Genomic DNA, 23,487 nt, shown 5'->3' with positions numbered 1-23,487 from the left:
TAATGTCACTGGTACTCCCAAAAGTGTCAAAAATGTCAGTCAGGGGTCCGATCTGTCCGCCGCAATGTCGCAGTCCCGCAAAGAAAAAAAAATTGCAGATCGCCACCATTACTAGTTAAAAAAAATGACAAATCTTTCCCGTAGTTAGTAAACGCAATAACTTTTGCGCAAACCAATCAAGATACGCTTATTGCAATTTTTTTTTACCAAAAATATGTAGCAGAAAACAAATTAGCCTAAAATGGTAAAAATTTTGATTTTTACATTTTTTTTTTGAGAATTTCATATAAAAAAATGTGAAAAATATTGTTATTTTTTCAAAATTGTCGCTCTTTTTTTTGTTTATGGCGCAAAAAAATAAAAATTGCACAGGTAATCAAATACCAGCAAAAGAAAGCTCTATTTGTGGGAAAAAAAGGATGTCAATTTAATTTGGGTACAGCATCGCACGACCACGCAATTGTCCGTTAAAGTCACGCAGTGCCGAATCGAAAATAGGGCCTGGTCATTGAGCAGCCAAATCCTCCGGGGCTTAGTCCCCGTTCACACTGGGGCGACCTGTGAGGCGACCTGGTCGCCGTAGGTCGCCTTCCATAGGGAAGCTGCGGACCCGTTCTAATAGGAGCGACACAAGTCGCTCCTACTTAGATAAACGGTCCGGCCTTTCCGAGGTCACGGCGCGCTGCTCACACCGCGACCTCGGAGGTCGCCCCGGGAAGTCGGATCGCCCCAGTGTGAACGGGGCCTTAAGTGGTTAAGGCTTACATCACTGGCAGCAGAGCCGTGTAAACAACCTTTAGCCACTGCAAGTTTGTTTACATTTCTTCAGCTGGCTTTTTGTAGAAGTGATTTGGGAGTCTGTAAAGCGGTCTGGTCATTCTCACAGACCCCAGTAGTTACCACCTTCTTGACGTGTATACTTGGCTCTGCTGCCCCTTCTGGATGCCAGGGATGTCCCGATGTCTATGAGAACCTGTCATATTATATATTATTTGTAAAATGAAGCTTCTTTTTATATACACAAACCCTAAATCATGATAGTTTCCCCTTTTTATCTCCTGATTGTTTATTGGTCAGTTGAATTTACAATTTTTCCTGTCTTATTTTTCAGTGTTACAGATCCTCCTCCACAAATCCAAATTAAGAATGGATACAGTACAGCGGAGCCACAACCCAGAGGACTTGGAAATGTGCACTCTATACACACAACAAGCAGCAGTTCAGCCATTTTACCACTGCTACCTCATCTATGGTTTTTACTTTGGCATTTAAAGCAACTTTTATTAGTGCAATGAGGATGGGAAACAATAGAGCCAATACACAAACTGAGACGGAAGGGCAAGCTTGTAATGGATGATTAGGTGTTTTCAGGCACAGGAGGATGTCTAATGGAATACAAGTAACTTTCTCAGGTGGCCTTGCCCTAACAGCTTTACCCTGTACTGGACCTTTAAAATCACATACTTGGAAAATGTTGCCTTTTATTTGAAAAGTATATGTATTTTTCTCTTCTTTTTAAGAAGAATGATCCCATATTAATCCCATAATGCACTTGGGAAATGTAAAAATTCTACTGTGATATAGATTTACCTTAGATTTATAAAATGTGAGTAAAATGACTGTTTTCTAATAAGAAAAAATAGTATTTTTGAACAGATCACTTTATTTCTTAATGACAGTATATAATACATTACACAGAAAAAAAGAACTTTAAGATCCAGGGTACTTTTACTATAAAGGGAGCTTGTACTTTTTTTGCAGGCAGTTCCCTATGAGAATTCTGCCACCATGTGGTACTGATGTAATATTGCAGACTGAGAAAATGCAGAATTTACCTCTTTGGGAGGCAAAACATATTCTGTGCAAAGAAAATTATATGAATATATTTAAAACTTTTGGGGACACAGGTGAACTGTTTGCACTTCAATGTGATTTATTTTCATTTGTCACTGTTACTAAACATAAAAGTGGCACATTCTGTTTAGGGTCTTGTCACACCTGTGATTCTTGTGTGATGGTGACAGGATCCCTTTATAGGGCAGATATACACTCATAGGCCACTTTATTAGGTACACCTTGCTAGTACTGGGTTGGACCTCCTTCTGCCTTACACCAGGATTGGAAGTATTCCATGGGGCTTAGGGCTTCATTTACTGATCTGCAGTCGATAAACTGGCATATATTACTGATGATTGTTTTGTAAATTATTTTTAATGATCAAAATGTGTTATATCACAGCTTTCTGTTCTATCTGAAATAAAATCACTCTATTTTGCTAGCAAATGAAATGTAGGTTTTACAGTGTTTCTGACTTCAGTATGGCTGCCATGCAGCTCGCGCCATTGGAAAGGTTGAGAGGCACTAAATGAATTACCTTTATAAGAGCACTCATACAATTTTGGAATCATGTATGGAATAAAAATAACCGCTATGGAAGTTAACTGGACACCTTCAAATTGCCATTCAAGTTTTTATTTTTCCTTCGGGTTCTAGAAAAGTTCTGTATTTTATGTGACAACATGCGCTGCACTAAAGTGTCAACATTGATTATTTTAAATCATTATGCTGCTAGTATTAGTAAATAGATAGGAAAGTAGGAAAGTATATTATATTTACTTGTTTTTTAAAAAAAAAAAAAAAAAAAAAAAAAAAAAAAAATCGAATTTTTTTAGTTCCTTCTTGGTTTCTTGTCTAGGCAAATGATGTCATACATGTCCTCCCAGGAGATTTCAGGACAGGAGGAAGTGTTTTATCAAATTAGCACACCCTCCTGCATGCATTCTTGAGCTAAGGGCAGATGGATTACAGAAAGTCAATGCTACATGAACCATTTGCCCTTATTCACGATGGCCACAGCCAAAAATGCTAGAGAAGTGTTTTTTAAAGTAATTTCTCAACAAAATAAAGTATGTAGACATGAATAGATCAGGAGTTTGCTTTAAATATTAACCTCTTAACACTGACGTAATGCAAATTTGCGTCCTTCGGCTTCAAGGGGTTGTACCAGGGGGGGGATGCCTGCAGCTGCAAATATCCCCCTGCCACTGTTTTTTAGAGCGGACGGTTGACTTTCTTGTGAAAGCAACTGATGCGGCTAGGCAGCCGCTCAGCCATTATCACAAGCAGCATGAGGGGATGTACACCCCCCCCCCCCAATCCGCCTGGGTCTCACATGTGACCCCAAATCCCTCTTTCTCTGTCGCTCATTGACAGACTTAGTCCTCTTTGATTCACATCAATAGGGTTATGCTGCCCTCTACAGGAGTAGGACTAGGCAGAAAGAAAACGTTCTGGCCACACCCTAGGGGCAGTCCCAGAGGGTATATCCTCTTCCTGTTTGCTACAGGAAATCAGTTTTTTTCTGTCTAGTCAGGAGTAAGGACCTAAGTTCCTTGCTGGGATCTCTGGTCCTGGCAAGATTTTTTAGAAAAAATTTTTCCTTTTAGGTAGTTTTTTGTCTCCAGTTTTTCCTGTGAGATCTTCAAGCAAATCACGCCGGATCTGGGCGACGGGCTGGATGTTGAGATCCAGTGGTCACCCCAGCCGGCCTACGAGCGCGCGCAGACCATAGCTCCGCGCTGGGTCGGCCGCGACACATTCAAGTAAGTATGCGGGGCCGGGCGACGGGCTGGATGTTGAGATCCAGTGGTCACCCCGGTTCAGCCTACAAGCGCGTGCAGACCATAGCCCCGCGCTGGGTCGGCCGCGACATAGTCCCATTGGGGGACTGACCCTGCGAGTTAAACGTCTCGCTTGGACGCCAGGAACCAGAGAGTCAAGGCGTCCGTATTGGTCGACAGCCCCCCACCCCGGTGGAGAGGGTACTGTGAAGAGAGGGTGCCGTCAGCCGGTATGGTGAGTAAATGTTCCCCCTTCCCCCCTGTGGGGTCTTTGGGATACGGGCCCCTCTGTGTATGGTCGGATCCTTTCTGACATTAAAGTTCCCCCTTGTAGCCTATGACATGTTCACATATCCCCTGTGATAGTGTGATCTAATTTGGAAGCTGACACTCCAGCAGGCTTGGTTTGGGAGCTGACACTCTAGCAACCTTGGTTTAGGAGCTGACACTCCAGCAGGCTTGGTTTGGGAGCTGATACTTCAGCAAGCCTTGGGTTCTCTAGCAAGGAAGCCGAGTTCGATTTGCTATAGTAAACACATAGGAGGTATAGCCTACCTTAGATCGCCATACTCCCGCAGGCCGACAGGCCGCCATCAGCTGTTTTCAAAGCATGCAGGCCGCTGTACTGGAGGAGCCACGCTAGATCGGCAGTCCGCCGCCATTTTGTTGTAGACCACATGTCTGCATTGTCTACACAAGCCGCCCGCAGGTCACGCAGGCCGCCATTTTTTCGTAGCCTATTGTCTCCTTCATGGGGGCGGCCATGTTTGATGTGCCCAGCAAACCTCGAGGAGCAGCTGGAACGCCGGAAGGCGTACACAGGGGGCGGAGCCACTTCCTTTCACCCGGGAAACCTAGTGCAAGACTTCCCAGTCTGCACAAGACAACGCTGACAGAAGTTTTAATAAGAAACTTCTTTGCATCTGGTGGTGAGCCCTTGGGGTCTCTCTCTCTCTGTGGGGGTCCAAAGCAGGTACGCTGAGGGGCGCTATTGCGCTGGTGAATTAAAAAAGGTATTTTTCTATTTAAAAAAAAAAAAAAAAAAGGTATTTTTTTATTTATTTAAAAAAAAAAAAAAAATTTTTCTTTTTTACTGGCAAAGTGTCCGGGATTAACATGGACCCTGCCACACATGTATCTCCACCTGATCCCCTCGAAGTGGCTGCAGGACCCTCCAGTTCCCCACTTAATAGTGAGTCATTGTCAGCAGTTTTGGAAACTTTTTGTCTATCCCGGGTGGAATTGGCTTGTCAGGGACAGGGCGCAAGGAAGCGACCCCCGCCTACCCCCATTTTCATCTGAAACTTCAGATTCAGAGTCTGAGCCTATTCCTGCAGTTGCAGGTACCTCATCTGGATGTTTCGGCATCTACCATAGCCCGAGAGGAAGCGTTAGTAACGCATTAATTGTATCTGTTCGGAGGTTACACCATCAGAAGTAGCTGATACTGAGATCCCATTTGGTACTAATAAACGCACCAAAATGGCGAAAGTATTTCCCTTACCCAAGTGTTTCGGTAATGTAAGTAAGGAGGAATGGGGTCATCCAAGATGAGCCCCTACTATTTCCTAAACGCATTAATAGGCATTATCCGTTCGAGGAATCATTCCTCAAGAGATGGATAGTACCATCTGTGGTGGATTTTCCAATCTCCAGATTGAACAAAGCTACAGTTATCCTATTGGAGGATTCTCCATCCTTTAAAGATGATCGTAAGGTGGAAGCTGTGTCTCGCGCCATCTTTTCCCTAATTGGGTCAGCTTTCAGACCAGTAATTGCTATTGGTCTAGAATGGACCAAGTGGCTTAGAAGGGAGAGATATCCCCCAGGCGGTATCAGACCTGGTGGAACAGATGATACAAGAGTTACAGTTTGTCTGCGACGTTGCACTAGACGCCACTCCACTATTGGGGCGAGCATCAGTTTCAACAGTGGTCCTCAGGCGTACACTGTGACTAAAATATTGGTCGGCAGACCAAGGCTCCAAGTTAGATGAGATTATTAAGGATCTCACTAGAGGAAAGAGCACTTTCTTGCCACAAAGTACTAAGGGTAAAGGATCCCGTCAGAGACGGGCGCCTTCTTTTTCCGCTCATAAAAAGTTTTTTCGCCCCACGGGCGAAAAAAAGCAAAGTCCTCCAAAACTCCTTCGGGAGGTTTTTTTAAGGGGCGTTGGTCGGGCAAGCAAAAGCCCGGCTCTTCCAGACCTGAAGATAAGACTACTAAAGCCTGAAGGTGCGCCCCCGCCCATAGCTGGGGTAGGGGGACGTCTTCGCCGGTTTCCGGATCCATGGCTTTCCAGAACCTCGGACAAATAGTTCGCGAGGTCATACGGTCAGGTTACAAGATTGTATGTCAATCTCTCCCAGTGCGATTCTTCCTTTTCAATGTTCGACTATCCCCGGATCGCTTAAGAGCTTACAGGGGGCAGTCACGGATTTAATGCAACAAGGAGTGGTGGTCCACGTTCCTTGGACAGAGCATTTCAAGGGTTCTATTCAAACCTTTTCACAATACCCAGAAAAGAGGACAAGGTGCGTCCAATTCTGGACTTAAGAGCATTCAATCTTTTTTGTCAGGGTACAAAAATTCAAGATGGAGTCCATTCGCACAGTAGCGGCCTCCCTGCGTCAGGGGGATTTTCTGGCATCCATAGACATCTAGGATGCCTATCTTCACTTTCTTATTTATGCAGGACATCAGCGTTTCCTGCGTTTTTCCGTAGAAGAGTACCATTATCAGTTTGTGGCGTTACTCTTTGGTCTCGCCTCGACTCTCCGGGTCTTCACAAAGGTGTTGGCCCCAGTCTTGGCGTTGTTACGACAACGGGACATATCGATTCTAGGTCACCTAGACGATCTTCTGCTCCGTGCGGCTCTATTACTAAACTTAGAGATCACCATGACCTCTTTTGCAAGAGTTCGGGTGGCTGGTGAACCTGCATAAGTCATCTTTGGTTCCCACCAGGAGGCTGGAATATTTGGGTCTAATTTTAGACACATCCAGGCTTGCATGAGGGTCCTGGGTTTGAGGGTGGCTTCCTTTGAAGCAGTACCATTTGCCCAGTCCCATACCCGAATCCTTCAAGGAGAGATTCTTCTCAAGTGTAACCGGAATCCAGATTCCCTGGACAATCGGATCCGGCTGAGCGAGCGGACCAGGGAGTCCCTGGTCTGGTGGCTTCGGTCTCCGATGCTCAGCCAGGGGAAGTCATTCCTACCAATATTTGGACGCTTATCACCACGGATGCCAGTCTATCCGGGTGAGGAGAAATTCTCGGCTCAGGGGCTTTGGTCCCTGGAAGAGTCCAGGTTACCGATAAATGTATTAAAACTGAGAGCGATCAGACTTTGTCTGATTCACTGGACCGAGCAGCACCAGGGCAGCCCGGTTCGGATCCAGTCGGACAATGCCACAGCAGTGGCTTATGTCAATCATCAAAGGGGCACCAGGAGTGTCCTGGCGGCCATAGAAGTGGCCAGCATTCTTCGTTGGGCGGAACGATTGTTCCAGCTCTCTCTGCGGTATTCATTCCGGGGGTGAATTGGCAGGCAGATTATCTCAGCCGTCAGATTCTGGATCAAGGGGAATGATCTCTTCATCCAGGGATATTCCACCAACTGTGCCTCCGTTGGGGCACCCCGAATGGGAGCTATTGGCATCTCAGCTCAACAGGAAAGTGCGGAGGTTTGTGGCTCGCTCCCACGATCCTCTAGCAGACACCGCAGACATGCTGATCGCCCCGTGGGAGCAGTATCAGCTACTTCCCTCCTCTCAAGTTACTGCCGAAGCTTCTTCGCAGGATAGAGGTGGAGGGAATCCCAGTTATCCTGGTAGATCAGGACTGGCCTAGTCGGGCTTGGTACGCCGACCTGGTCAGGCTGGTCGCAGACGTTCCTTGGCGACTTCCTCTTAGGGAGGATCTGCTGTCGCAGGGACCGATCTTCCATCCTGCTTTACAATCGCTGGTTTTAACGGCCTGGCTATTGAGACCCAGGTGCTGAAGGACAAATGATTGTCAGCTTCAGTTATTCCTGCTCTAGTTAAAGCAAGGAAAGCGACTTCCAGAAAGATTTATCATCGCACATGGAAGTCTTATATTGCGTGGTGTGAATCCCTTGGGTTCCCTCCACGTTCTTATTCGGTGGCCCGAATATTGGTTTTTCTGCAACAGGGAGTTGAGCAGAAGCTGGCCTTGAGTGTTATCAAGGGTCTGTTTTCAGCATTAGCTATCTTCTTTCAGAAGTTTTTGGCTACTCATTCCTTGGTGCGGAATTTCATCCAGGGGGTGCGACACCTGGCTCCGCCAGTGAGCGCCGTTACCACCCTGGGATCTTAATTTGGTGCTGTCGGTTCTTCAGAAACCTCTCTTTGAAAATATCAGGGAGATTCCCTTGCTTACTTTATCCCAGAAGGTGGCCTTCTTGGTGGCTATCACTTCTGCACGCAGGGTGTCAGAACTAGCTGCATTATCCTGTTGTTCCCCATATCTGGTGGTTCATAGGGATAAGGTTGTTCTTCATCCGAATCCATCCTTCCTTCCTTCCTAAGGTGGTTTCAAAGTTTCATTTGAATGAGGACATTGTATTGTCCTTCCTATGTCCTAAGCCCAATCATCCTCGAGAATTTGCGTTGCATTCCTTGGATGCAGTTCGGGCGATCAGGATATATTTGAATACTACGGATTCAATTTGTAAGACGGATTCACTGTTTGTGATCACGGATGGCCCTAAGAAGGGGTTGCCTGTTTCTGCCGCGACCATCTTTAGATGGATCAGACAGACGGTGGTATAGGCTTATTCTATCTAAGGGTCGGGATCCCCCGTTCCCCGTTAAGGCGCATTCTACTCGGGCGCTTAGTGTTTCCTGGGCCTTCCGCCATCAGGCGTCAGTGGTTCAGGTTTTCAAGGCGACTACTTGGTCGTCGGTTCATACCTTTAGGCTCGGTTCACATATATGCGATGCGGGAAGGCTGCGAATTCGCAGCCTGTTCCCGCATCGCACACGCACCCCCGGCAGTTCACACTGCCATATGCGATACGCTGGGGGTGTCAATGTAATCTTAACGGCACCCCCAGTTTGATCGCATATCGCAGTGCGATCGTGCAGCTCGCACAGGATCGGATCGCACAAGTGTGAACCGCTGTGCGATCCGATCCTGATGCGGCTAGAAAAAAGGGTCCTGTGCGTGTTTGGTGCAGCTGCGGTGCGAATTTAGCCATACAAAGTGTATGGCTAAACTCGCACCGCACAGCCGATCGCATGTAATGTCGGAGCAGTGCGCTCCGATATTACATGCGAACCCCGCACACGCACAAGTGTGAACCGGGGCTCACAATATTGTATAAGGTTTATGTGAGGGCATCGTCAGATGCCTCTTTTGGCCGCAAGGTTCCTGCAGGCCGCTGTTTGAGGAGACTGTTGGTCTACCTCGAGGGTTTGTTGGGTAGGTCTCATCTGTTTGCTCGATGAGTCCCTTGATACTTCTGGTTGGCTCCGGTTGGGCCTTCTAGATTGGATTTTGATTTCTGTCAATCCCACCCCTCATTTGTGGCACTGCTTTGGGACATCCCTATTGATGTGAATCAAAGAGGACTACGTCTGTCAATGAGCGACAGAGAAAAAATGGATTTTTGTAAAATCTTACCGTAAAATCCTTTTCTCTTAGCTCATCGACAGACGTAGTCCTCGGTGATACACCACCTTCGGGTTATGTTACCTCCGCAGGAGCAGGACTAGACAGGAAATTAAAAAGCTCTGGCCACACCCTAGGGGCAGTCCCAGAGGGTATATCCTCTCTCTCTCTGCCTCAGCAAATCAGTTATGTGAAAAAGCAGTGCTTAGAGAATTTAACCCAACCCAACTCCAAAACAGAGGGGCGGGGACTACGTCTGTCGATGAGCTAAGAGAAAAGGATTTTACGGTAAGATTTTACAAAAATCCATTTTTCTCTAGCGCTCATCGACAGACGTAGTCCTCGGTGATACACCACCTTCGGGACGTCCCAGAGCAGTATCACAACTGAGGGGTGGGAAAATGGAAATCAAATCCCAATCTAGAAGGCCCAACCGGTGCCAACTAGAAGTTTACAATGCTCATCCTTAATGATGAGACTCAACCAAAAAAAGAGAAAACTATTTTTTTTTTTTTTTTTTTCAAACAGAAAAAAACCCTCGAGGTAGACCACCGGTCTCCTCAAATTGCGGCCTGCAAAACCTTGCGGCCAAATGAGGCATCCGCCGATGCCGTCACATCAATTTTATAGAATTTTGTAAAGGTATGTACCGACGACCAGGTGGCCGCCTTACATACCTGGACCACTGACGCCTGATGGCGAAAGGCCCAGGAAGTACTGAGCGCTCGAGTGGAGTGCGCCCTAACAGGGAACGGAGGACTCTGACCCTTAATAGAATAAGCCTGTACCACCGTTTGTCTAATCCATTTGGCAATGGTCGCGGCAGATGCAGGCAAACCCTTTCTGGGGCCATCCGTGATCACAAAAAGTGAATCCGTCTTACGGAATGATTCCGTAGCTTTCAGGTATACCCTGATTGCCCGAACCACATCTAAGGAATGCAACGCATGTTCCCGATGATGCTTGGGCTGAGGACACAAGGAAGGTAGTACAATATCTTCATTCAGATGAAAATCTGAAACCACCTTGGGAAGAAAAGATGGCTTAGGATGAAGTACTACCTTATCCCTATGAATCACTAGGTATGGTGACTGGCATGATAATGCAGCCAGTTCTGACACCCTGCGAGCAGAAGTAATAGCCACCAAGAAGGCCACCTTCTGGGATAGAGTAAGCAAGGGAATCTCCCTGATGTTTTCAAAGGGAGGTTTCTGTAGAACCGACAAAACCAAATTAAGATCCCAGGGCGGTAAGGGCGCGCGGACTGGAGGAGCCAGGTGCCGCACCCCCTGGATGAAATTCCGCACCAAGGATTTGGTAGCTAAAGGCTTCTGAAAGAAGATTGCTAATGCTGAAACTTGACCCTTGATGGTGCTCAAGGCTAGCTTCTGCTCAACCCCTTGTTGCAAAAAGGCCAATATTCGAGTCACCGAATAGGTACGTGGAGGAAATCCTAAAGATTCGCACCACGCAATATAAGTCTTCCATGTGTGATAATAGACTTTGCTGGAAGTCGCTTTCCTTGCTTTAATAAGGGTAGGAATGACTGAAGTAGACAAACCTCTGTCCTTCAGTACTTGGGTCTCAATGGCCAGGCCATTAAAACCAGCGACTGTAAAGCACGAAGGTAAATTGGTCCTTGAGACCACAGACACTCCCTGAGACGAAGTTCCCACGGAACGTCTGCGACTAACATGTCCAAGTCGGCCAGGCCGGCTTGAGGAGGCCAGCCTAGAATTTCTAGGACCACTGGCGCTGATTGGATCTGAACCAGGCGTCCCTAGAGCTATCTGGCCCCGACCATCCGAGAAAGTCTGGTCGTTTTCTGTTCCCACACATTTATCAGATACCTGATAGTTATCAGGAAAGGTGATCTTTTCTGGTTGAACCTCAGGGACCGAAGTCACCCGACTAGAGGCTACTTGGCCTATCTGGTCAACCAGATCCGATTCCTGTGAGGTATCGGGACTAATCTTAGGAAAAGGTAAAGGAAAAGATCTTTTCAGGGAACGGTAACTACCGCTTCCTGTGGTACTTAAATGTTGGAAGGGAAGAATCGCACCGGTAGTAGTGGTTGATGCTCGATCTAATGTCCTGAATACCGGTGAAAACGTCCCCCCACCCTGAAACCGGGTGGGGGCGCACCTTCAGGCTGTGTACTCCTTTGCTTCGGGTTTGGCTGGGTTGGTCCCCTTCTTGAACCCTCCTGGAGGAGTCTTGCCTTTCCCGCTAGTACCAGCCGGGCGCCCTTTATGGGCGGTAAAGAAAGGTCCTCGCTTGTTGCGAGGTCCCTTAGCTTTTGCAGCCTGTGGCAAAAAAGTGCTCTTGCCCCCAGTGGCATCCTTAATGATTTCATCTAGGTTGGCTCCAAATAGACGATTCCCCTGAAAGGGGAGATTGGTCAAGGTCTTTTTGGAACCTAGGTCAGCTGACCAGCATTTTAACCACAGCACACGTCTGAGGATCACTGCTAACTTAGATGCATGCCCTAATAGGGGAGTAGTGTCCAAGGCTGCGTCACAGATAAACCGTAGCCCTTGTATGATCTGTTCCATCAAATCAGATGTCTCCTGGGGAATATCTTTTCCCCTAAGATCTTGGCGTACCATTTTCGCCCATTCCGTAAGTGTCTGGGAAACTAGACCAATAACGATTACTGGTCTAAATGCTGACCCTATCAGAGAAAAGATAGTGCGGGACTCTGCTTCTATCTTTCGATCCACCGGATCCTTAAAGGACAAAGTGTCCTCCACTGGAATAACCGTGGCTTTATTCAGCCTGGAAATAGGCGGATCCAGGACTGGTGGTACCGTCCATTTCTTAATGATGGATTCCTCAAACGGATAGCGTCTAGCAATACGCTTGGAAATAGTAAAGGTACGTTTAGAATGCTCCCATTCTCCTTTAATCTGATTACCAAAACATTTAGGTACAGGAAAAGCCTTCGCCGTCTTGATGGGCTCATTAGTCCCAAAAGGCCTCTCTGTTTCAGTTGCCTCTGCCGGTAAAGCCTCAAGTTTTAAGGTTTCTTGCACTGCCACAACTAGTGCGTCCACCAATGCTTCTTCCTGAATTATAGCAAGAGAAGAAGCGTCCTCCTCACTGTCTGAGGGGGCTTTACCTGGGATAGCAGCCCTTGCAGAGGAACCTGCAACTGCCGTGACCATCTCTGAATCTGAGTCAGAGGTGTCAGATAGTATAGGGGTAGGCGGGGGTCGCTTCCTTGACCCCCGTCCCTGACAGGCCGCCTCCACCCGAGCCACCATAGACTCCAAAATTGCTGTAAATGACTCTATACTCTGTGCACCGGCGGGTCCCGAGGCCCCCTCGAGGGAAACAGGTGGGGGAATATGTGTGGCAGGGTCCATAATAACTCCAGTTACTTCCTGGATAATATAATTCAAAAGTAAAGAAAAAAACTTTTTTTTTTTTTTTTTTTCTTTTCTGACCCCCAGCGCCACAAAAAGCCCCTTAGTGTTACCTGCTTAGGGATCCCTATCGATCGAGAGAGAGAGAGATAGACCCCCAGGCTCACCACTTGATGCTCAGAGTTAAACTGCAACAGCTTACAGCGCTGTCTTGACAAACAGGAAGTCTTTTGGCTGGCTGCCCAGGAAGAAAGGAGGCGGCTCCGCCCCTCTGCACGCCTTCCGGCGCCTCCCCCAAGCTCCACGAGGTGTAGGATCACCTCAAACATGGCCGCCCCCATGCTGGAGACACGAGGCTACGCCAAAATGGCGGCTCGTGCGATCCAGCAAAAAAAATGGCGGCGGCCTAAACTGAATAGCGGTGTGCTGCAGGGCACACAACACTCTCTCTGCATGGGGATATGGCGTGGTTGGCGGTACCGGCCCTGGCGGACCGCGTGGCCGTTCGGGAGGCCTGCTAATAGCTGGAGATCTGATTTGGAAGGCAGTCTACATGTCCGTGGCTTCTGACTGGTAGGTAGCTTATACTTAACCCATAAGATTCCCAGAATGCCACAGATTACATCTTTAAAACATGTATACAATAGATTGTTAGCTCCCAAGCCAAGCCTCCTGGCTTTTGCACACATAAATCACACTCAAAGTAGGAGGATTTGTGACATGTTATAGGATAGAAAGGACTCTTTCTTACCATACAGAGAGGGGCCCGCGTTCACCACAAAACCCGTCAGGGAAAAAGGGGGAACATACTACTCACCATACCGGAACCAGGCGGGCACCAACTCCTGACAGTACCCCTCTCCACCGGGGCGGGAGGGCTGTCGACCGATACGGACGCCGTGACTCATGGTCTTTGGCGTTTCGGCGAGACGTTTAACTCGCGTGGACAGTCCTTTAATGGGACTTTGTCGCGGCCGACCCAGCGCGGAGCTATGGCCTGCACGCGCTCGTAGGCTGAACTGGGGTGACCACCGGATCTCAACATCCAGCCCGTCGCCCAGTTCAGCTTTCTTGCTTGAAGATCTCACAGGAACACTGGAGAAAAAAGCTGTCTAATAAAAAAATCCTTTAAGAAAAAATTCTTGCCAGGACCTAAGATCCCAGCAAGGTGTCTAGGTCCTTACTCCTAACTAGACAGAAAATAACTGATTTGCTGAGGCAGAGAGAGAGAGGATATACCCTCTGGGACTGCCCCTAGGGTGTGGCCAGAGCTTTTTAATTTCCTGTCTAGTCCTGCTCCTGCGGAGGTAACATAACCCGAAGGTGGTGTATCACCGAGGACTACGTCTGTCGATGAGCGCTAGAGAAATTGGATTTTTGTAAGATCTTACCGTAAAATCCTTTTCTCTTAGCTCATTGACAGACGTAGTACCCGCCCCTCTATCATTGAGTTGGGTTGGGTTAAATTCTCTGACACTGCTTTGTGACAGAACTGATTTCCTGTAGCAGACAGGAAGAGGATATACCCTCTGGGACTGCCCCTAGGGTGTGGCCAGAACGTTTTCTTTCTGCCTAGTCCTACTCCTGTAGAGGGCAGCATAACCCTATTTATGTGAATCAAAGAGGACTACGTCTGTCAATGAGCTAAGAGAAAAGGATTTTACGGTAAGATCTTACAAAAATCCAATTTTTGCACTTAAAAGCATTCAAAATGCAAGTTTGGCTTTTTTAACCACTTAAGCCCTGGAAGATTTTATCCCCTTCCTGACCAGGCCCTATTTTGCGATTCGGCACTGCGTGACTTTTAATGGACAATTGCGCGGTCCTGCGATGCTGTACCTAAACAAAATTGGCGTCCTTTTTTTTTCCCACAAACAGAGCTTTCTTTTGGTGGTATTTGATCACCTGTGCGATTTTTACTTTTTGCACTATGAACAAAAAAAAGAGCATAAATTTTGCAAAAATAACAATATTTCCCCCCCAAAAAATGTAAAAATCACATTTTTTAACATTTTAGGCCAATTTGCTTTCTGCTACATATGTTTGGTAAAAAAAAACAAAATCGCAATAAGCGTTTTTTGATTGGTTTGCGCAAAAGTTATTGCGTTTACTAACTAAGGGAAATATTTTTTTTTAATTTTTGTTGTTTTTTTTTTTAACAAGTAATGGCGGCGAGCTGCGTTTTTTTTTTTTGCGGGACTGCGACATTGCGGCCGACAGATCGGACCCTTGACTGACATTTTTGACACTTTTGGGGGTACCAGTGACATTACTACAGTAATCAGTGCTATACATATGCACTGTTACTGTAAAAATGACACTGGCAGGGAAGGGGTTAACTTTATTAGACATCCAGGGGTTAAGTGTGTCCCTAGGGGCGTGCTAACTGTAAAGGGGCGTGGCTAGTGGTGTAACAACAGAGACATACGATCCTACATAGCAGGACCATATGATCTCTGTTCTTACACAGGGGAGAATGACAGGCGGCTTTGTTTACATCAGCCGCCTGCCTTTCTCCCTCTGCACCGGACCATCACGAGTGGTCTGCCGGTCACACGCGCGGGGATGTGCAGGAGCGAGCGGGGGCGGGAGCTCGCCCCCTAAAGCCTCACAGGCTAGTGACGTAGTCCTACGTCGCTTTGCCTGTGAGGGGCTGACTGCCGCAGTAAATATACTGTGGGCGGTCGGCAAGTGGTTAAATACTTTCAGATTTTTAAAAATGGTGCCTTTAAGACTCCAGTAAACCCAGAAGTGACATTGTCGCTTCCGGGTTACTTTATCAGAGACCCGATCAAAGCCAATTGCGGGTTTGTTCGTGTCTCCGTCCAGCCGGCGGATGTGCCGGATGGTTGCTTGGGTCTCTGGGTGGGAGGGGAGATCCGGGACAGAGCGGCGAGGGGGAACAGGACATCCTCTCCCGCTGCTTGCAATAACAGCCGAGCGGCTGCTTAACCACATCAGTTGTTATTACGAAAAAGCTGACCGTCCGCATTAAAAAAAAAACGGCAGCTGCAGGCATTACCCCGATACAACCACTTGAAGGACAATGACGTACAGCTACGTGAGTTTACGGCAAGGGGTAAAGACTTTATAGACCCAAATACCGAGGCTGTGGGTTTCCTTTGGACATTAGTTATAATTTTTCTGTTATGGAAATATCTGGGCCTATCAAAATCAAATGTTGTTAATGATAAAGTTATAGAATTCATACAGGCATACGGTTTTGCCTCTAGTTATACTTCAACCACTTTAGGACTGCTCACATTGTTGCTACAGCAGCAACGCTGCAGCCCTGGGTCTGGCGACGTAGACGTACTTCACCAAATTCCCCCCCTGTCTCGGCGCCGCCTGAGGCTAGCTCCCGCTGTGTGTTTAGACACAGCGGGAGTCACACAGCGGGAGTTGGGCCATGGGAGGAGATGCGGTGATCCCCGTCTCTCCTCCACCATCATCATTGTGTAAACAAAGCGGGCGGATCTCCTCTGTGACAGGCAGGGACAGATCACAGGATTCAGCATAGCTGAACCTGCGATCTGTCTGTGTCTGTGTCACAAAAACCCCCTCCCCCCACACACGTCAGTAAGCATGAGGCACACATTTAACCCCTTGATCACCAACAATGTTAACCCCTTCCCTGCCAGTGTCATTATTAAAGCAACAGTGCATATTTTTAGCACTGATTACTGTAGTAATGTCACTGGTCCCCCCAAAAGTGTCAAAAATGTCAGTTAGGGGTCTGATCTGTCCGACGCAATGTCGCAGTCCCGCAAAAAAACGCAGATCGCCGCCATTACTAGTAAAGAAACAATAAAAATGACAAATCTTTCCCGTACTTAGTAAACGCGATAACTTTTGCGCAAACCAATCAAAATATGCTTATTGTGATTTTTTTTACCAAAAATATGTAGCAGAAAACAAATTGGCCTAAATGTTAAAAAAATTTGATTTGTAAATTTTTTGGGGGGAATGTTATATATCAAAATGTGAAAAATATTGTCTTTTTTTTTTCAAAATTGTCGCTCTTTTTTCAAAAATTAAAAAATCGCACAGGTGATCAAATACCACCAAAAGAAAGCTCTATTTGTGGGGGAAAAAAAAGGAAAATTGGATACAGCGTCGCACGACCGCGCAATTGTCCGTTAAAGTAATGCACTGCCGCAAAATATGGCCTGGTCAGGGAGGGGGCAAAATCTTCCGGTCTTAAAGTGGTTAAAAATACGCTCATTGAGAATTTTTTTGTCAAAGACAAGTAGCTAAATACATTTTGGCCTAAATATATGACAAAAATTGAATATATTGGATATTTTTTAACTGTCAAAGTAGAACATTTTTACGCAAATTTTTCGCTCTTTTTTTATTAATATCGCAAAAAATGAAAAGCGCAGAGGTGATCAAATACCACCAAAAGAAAGCTCTGTTTGTGGGAAATTTATTTTGGGTACAGCATTGCATGACTGCGCAATTGTCAGTTAAAGTCGCACAGTACCAAGTTGAAAAAAAGTGGCCTGGACGTTAAGCAGGAAAATCCTCCGGTCTTAAAGTAGTTAAACATTCCTTACGCAGACAAAACACCGCCATCACACGAGTGTATGCCTAAACTACAACTAAAAAGGCAAAACTTAGGTTTGGATAGAGTGGAGATGTGAATGGATTAGAAAACCTGTCAGTTTTTAGTTTGGTCGCTCCTTCTCCCCGCCCCACACCACACACACACTCACTTAGGGAGATTTACCCTCTTTATTTGTCCTGTTTCCCATTATCATTGAAAATGAAAGTTAAAAAAAAAAAAAATCCCAAATTTGGGGTTGTCCTCAGAAAAGTAATAGAGGGGAAATCTTCCAAAACTAAGGAGACTAGTTCTGGTGACCTAGGGGGGCCCAACGGATTCCTTTAACCACTTGCCGACCGCCGCAAGTACATATACTGCGGTGGTTAGCCCCGTGCAGGCAAAGTGACATATGTGTACGTTACTCGCCTGCGAGCCAATAGGGGGTAAGCGCGCGCCGCCGGAGGCGCGCTCCCGCCCCAGCTCGCTCACTGTGATCCCCGCGCGCGTGACCGTCGGACCCCATGTCCGCTGGTCACTCGCGATCGTCTGTTACAAATCGAGAAAGGCAGGCGGCTAATGTAAACAAAGCCGCCTGTCATTCTCCCTTGTGTAAGTGCAGAGATTATACGGTACTGCTATGTAGGATCGTATATCTCTGTAGTTACACAACAAGCCACATCCCTTCACAGTTAGAAGCACGCCCCTAGGGACACACGTAACCCCTCCTTCTCCAATAAAGTTAACCCCCTTCCCTGCCAGTGTCATTTTTACAGTAACCGTACATATGTATAGCATTGATTACTGTAGTAATGTCACTGGTACCCCCAAAAGTGTCAAAAATGTCAGTCAAGGGTCCGATCTGTCCGCCGCAATGTCGCAGTCCCGCAAAAAAAAAAAAAAAAAAAAAAAAAATCGCTGATCGCCGCCATTACTCGTTAAAAAAAAAAACAAAAAAAATGACAAAAATCTTTCCCGTAGTTAGTAAACGCAATAACTTTTGCGCAAACCAATCAAAATACGCTTATTGCGATTTTTTTTTTACCAAACATATGTAGCAGAAAACAAATTGGCCTAAAATGTAAAAAAATTTTGATTTTTACATTTTTTTGGGGGGGAATTTCATATAAAAAAAAGTGAAAAATATTGTTATTTTTGCAAAATTGTCGCTCTTTTTTTGTTTATAGTGCATGATCAAAAAAACGCACAGGAGATCAAATACCACCAAAAGAAAGCTCCGTTTGTGGGAAAAAAAGGACGTCAAATTCGGTTAGGTACAGCATCGCACGACCGCGCAATTGTCTCTTAAAGTCACGCAGTGCCGAATCGCAAAATAGGGCCTGGTCAGGAAGGGGGTAAATTCTTCCGGGGCTTAAGTGGTTAAATTGCAGGGATTTCCTCTCATCACCTGTTTTAGGTAAAGGACATGAGGTAAAAGGTAAACCTCCCAAAAAAAAATGCCTATATTTCTGCTTTAAAGGAGTTGTAAAGTCAGAAGGCTTTTTATCTTAATGCATTCTATAAATGGGATTTTTTCACTCACCGTAAAATCTATTTTTTTCCTCGACAGACACAGCGTTCCACAAAGCATGAAACAAACCAAGGGGTGATTTTATAAATCACGTGACCGCGCCTAGGAAATTAGTGTTAATTAATTATAAATTATACTAGTGATAAACCATAAATTATAAAATTGTTGGTGGGCTGCTAGTCCTAAAACAACACGTGTTTAATGAATATTGAAAAAAGGAGGGGGACAGCGCACACAAATTAATAAATTATCACTTCCCCTGGTTCAAAATTTGTGCTTATAATGAAAACAGTCCTTATGTGCAAAATTGCAAATGCAGTATCAATAACAAAAAATTAGTCCAGTGACTTAAAAAGTGCTCAGTGCTGTGAGAAAAGGTGCCTTCTCATGGCGAGGTAGCAGGAGGAAAAAGAAAATCCACCACCAGATGTCCAACACACTTACCAGATTCTTTTTCCTCCTGCTACCTCGCCATGAGCACTTTTTAAGTCACTGGACTAATTTTTTGTTATTGATACTGCATTTGCAATTTTGCACATAAGGACTGTTTTCATTATAAGCACAAATTGTGAACCAGGGGAAGTGATCCCTTTTGAATATAGAAGCACCTTAAGTCACTATATTGAATTTTGCTGCTAATATTGCATCTTTGCATATAAGTGTTGTCACCAATTTTATATATTTTTTATATATAGAGTTTATGCACTGTCACTTTTATTATTGCGACACTTGCACTGTCACTTTATTTGATTACTCAATTAAGAATATTTATCTGTGTAGATTTTGAATAATTTATTAATTTGTGAGCGCTGTCCCCCTCCTTTTTTCATTATGTTCCACAAAGCATAACTACAGGGATATATCACCTTCTGCAGGAGTAGTACTAAGCAGTAGGGATGATCAAACTTTTCAACAGTTCGGTTCGACCAGAACACCCGAACTTCCCGAAAGTTCAGCCCGGATTTCAGAACCCCATTGAAAACAATGGGACCCGAACTTTGGTAATCAAAAAACACCATTTTGAAGCCCTAAAACCCAATAAATGCCCCTAAAAAGTGCTTAGGGTTCTGGGTCATGCCCCATGGACTATTAATCACACAAAAAAAGTTCTTAAAAATTGTAATTTTTGATAGAGAGCCAATTATTGAAAAAATTATTGAAAAAAAAAAAAAAAAGATTTCTTTGGATTTAGCGTCTGGTGGGTCTAAAAAGTGTACCTGTGAAGTTTCAGCTCTGTAGCATGTTCAGAACCAGAAAAAAAAAGTTTTTTTGTATTAGAATTAATATAGAACAGGTTAGTAGCTTCGCTACTTTTACACCCGGCTTTTTGTTGCAGGCGTTTTATTGGGCTTTTTTGAGGACATGTTTGGAGTCAGGCATGACATCAGAACTTCTGTGTAGGGGTATATATACACACACACACACACACACACACATGTATGTATATATACACATACACATATATAGGTGTGAAAGTAGCAGAAACCTATGCCTGCGCTAATGAAATAATTAACATGCATATGGCTTCTCTGCTATAACACCTATATGTGTGTATGTGCATAAATGTGTGTGTATATATACCCCTATACAGAAGTTCAGATGTTATGCCTGCCTCCAAAGACCCCCAAAAAATGCCCAAAAAGAACGCCTGCTGCAAAAACACACCTGGGCGTTTTTGTAGCAGGTGTTTTTTTGGGCGTCTTTGGAGGCAGGCATAACATCAGAACTTCTGTGTAGGGGTATATATACACACACACACGTATGTATATATACACATATACATAAATAGGTGTGAAAATAGCAGAAACCTATGCGTGCGCTAATGAAATAATTAACAGGCATATGTCTCCGCTCCTATCACACCTATATGTGTCTATGTGTATAAATACATATAAGTGTGTGTGTATATATACCCCTATACAGAAGTTCAGATGTTATGCCTGCCTCCAAAGACGCCCAAAAAAACGCCTGCGCCAAAAAAAAAAACGCCCAGGTGTGTTGTTGCAGGTGTTTTTGGAGGCAGGCATAACATCTGAACTTCTGTATAGGGGTATATATACACACACTTATATGTATTTATACACATACACATATATAGGTGTTATAGCAGAGAAGCCATATGCCTGTTAATTATTTCATTAGCGCAAGCATAGGTTTCTGCTACTTTCACACCTATATATGTGTATATATATACCCCTACACAGAAGTTCAGATGTCATGCCTGACTCCAAACATGTCCTCAAAAAAGCCCTATAAACGCCTGCAACAAAAAGCCGGGTGACAGGGGAGAAGCCACCATCCTGTTCTGTAAGTGTTCTAAGAGAAACGATCTTTTCTCTATAGTGGTCACCCTGACATGGAAGGGTTTTGTCACCCTGCCATAGCAGTCAGAGTCAGTTAACCCTACACTACACTACAGTCACCCTGGCACTTAACACTTTCCCTACAGAAACTAGATTATTAAATCTAACTATAGTGGAAAATAGTACCCTAACTACACTAGATATCCCTTTCCTCACACCAATAATTGCTAAATGACACTTTGAGAGCAGAAGTAACAGAACTGCTTCCACTCTCTTCCACAGCCCTGTATTAAAATGCTAGAGATTTGGCGGGGCTATCTTATATACTGGGGGGCGTATTCACTAATGATTGGCCTCTGGACCCCCTAGTTACTCCAATCACATTCCTAGCATTCTCCTGCCCCTTCAATTGGCTTTTACTGATGGTTCTGGTCCAAACACGGGCTTTTAAAGCCCAGTTCCTGTCCCATCGCATTTTGGTCGGTTCTGGTTGCCGAATTCCGAACTTTTTCAGCAAAAAGTTCGAAATTCGGCCGAATTTCGAACAGTCAATGTTCGAGTCGAACCGATGGTCGACCCGAACCGTTCGATCATCCCTACTAAGCAGAACAAAAAACTTGGCCACGCCCATGGAATGTCCTCAGCTGGTATATAACCCCCTCTCTGCTATAGGTATTCAGTTTAGTAGCAAGCAGTATCAAACACTCCTTAGAGGGGTGGGTGCTGTGTCTGTCGAACTCAGAGAAATGGATTTTACGGTGAGTAAAAAAAATCCCATTTTCGCTTTCGTTCATTGACAGACACAGCACTCCATAACTCATACCTACAGGGATGTCCAAAAGCAGTGCCAAAAGGAAAATGAGGGGTGGGGAAAATAACCGGGTCACAGGAGCCCCATCTGAAAAAACTGAATTTTTGTAAAATCTTACCTGTAAAATTCCTCTCTCTGAGTCCTCCGACAGTCGCCGCCATCTTCATATTCGTCACAATGGGGTATTAGACTTTGCTCCGAAGGAGTAGCTAGGCAACAGAATATGTTAATATAAAAGCTTTAACACATCCCACCCCCAGGGGGTGGTCCCCTCAGTCAATACCCTCCTACTTCCTGTATCCATACTTCAGTTTCAGTGGAATAGCAGTAGAGTATACAACCAACCCCAAAAGAGGGGCGGGGGCGGCGACTGTCGGAGGACTCAGAGAAAGTAATTTTACAGGTAAGATTTTACAAAAATTCCGTTTTCTCTTACGTCCTCCGACAGTCGCCGCCATCTTCATATTCGTCACAATGGGGACGTCCCAAAGCAGTGCAAACATGAGGGGTGGGAAACGCAGCCGCGCCCAAGGCAACGCCGTCTCCACAGCAGAGAAAGGAACCTTACCAAAGGAAGGAAACCATCTGGGCAACAGGAGAAAAAAACTTGCTCAACAGAAGCAAAAACCCAGGAAAACAAATAACCCAGGGATAACAACATGTATCCCAAACAGCCAAGGAGCCCATACAAGAGGCTCTAAGGAACTGCCGCACTAAGAACCTTGCGGCCAAAGGAAGCATCTGCCGATGCCTGAACATCCACTCTGTCGAATTTTGTGAAGGTGTGAACGGACGACCAAGTCGCCGCCTTACACACCTGGGCCACAGAAGCCCCATGACGACAGGCCCAAGACGTACTCAGAGATCTTGTAGAGTGCGCCTTCACAGGCACAGGGGGAACTTTCCCCTTCAAAGCATAGGCCTGTTCCACAGTCTGTCTGATCCATTTGGCAATGGTAGAGGCCGACGCAGCCAAGCCCTTCCGAGGTCCCTCAGGAAGGACAAACAAGGAATCCGACTTGCGGAAAGATTCAGTCGATTTCAGGTAAACCCTAATCGCCCGAACAACATCCAAGGAATGCAGCTCCACCTCCTTCGGAAGTTTGGGCTTCGCGCAGAGCGAAGGCAGGACAATGTCCTCATTGATGTGAAAATCCGAAACTCTCTTCGGAAGAAAAGAAGGGTTAGGTCGCAAGACCACCTTATCTAGATGAAGGACCAGATACGGAGACTTGCAGGACAAAGCTGCCAGCTCCGAAACCCTGCGAGCTGAAGTGATCGCCACCAAAAAAGCGACTTTTTTAGACAACATGGACAACGAGATTTTCCTGATCTGTTCAAAGGGAGCATGTTGTAGCACGGACAGAACAAGATTCAAGTCCCAAGGAGGTAAAGGTTCCCTCCTAGGAGGGACCAGATGTCGCACCCCTTGAACAAAGGTACTAACCAAAGAGTTAGACGCCACAGGACGTTGAAAGAGAACGGCCAGCGCAGACACCTGACCCTTGACCGTAGCCAGCGCCAAACGCTGGTCGACACCCGTCTGAAGGAAGGACAACACCCTAGACACCGAGTAAGTGCGAGGTGAAAACCCCCTGGACTCACACCAGGCAAAATAGGCCTTCCAAGTACGGTGATAGACCTTCCCCGAGGAAGACTTCCTCGCGCTAATC

At 45.7% G+C, this 23,487-nt stretch overlaps 1 protein-coding gene across 1 annotated transcript in view; it reads left to right on the top strand.

The window, feature by feature from the left end:
• The window catches only part of TRABD2A (TraB domain containing 2A), a gene marked incomplete at its 5' end in the record, with an annotated part of 160,586 nt that extends 159,244 nt beyond the window's left edge, over positions 1 to 1,342 (top strand). Inside the window, one exon of the mRNA XM_082261235.1 lies at positions 1,112 to 1,342. Coding sequence (XP_082117361.1) covers positions 1,112 to 1,295 — 184 coding nt within the window. The 3' untranslated portion in view covers positions 1,296 to 1,342. The remainder of the gene's footprint in view (positions 1 to 1,111) is intronic.
• Between the last annotated feature and the right edge of the window lie 22,145 nt (positions 1,343 to 23,487).

This window comes from Pelophylax lessonae (assembly GCF_965119305.1).
Source record: "Pelophylax lessonae genome assembly, chromosome: 1".
In the NCBI taxonomy this organism is placed as follows: Eukaryota; Metazoa; Chordata; class Amphibia; order Anura; family Ranidae; genus Pelophylax; species Pelophylax lessonae.
Note: the sequence above shows the minus strand (reverse complement) of the source record. Positions and strands in the feature narration are given on the sequence as shown.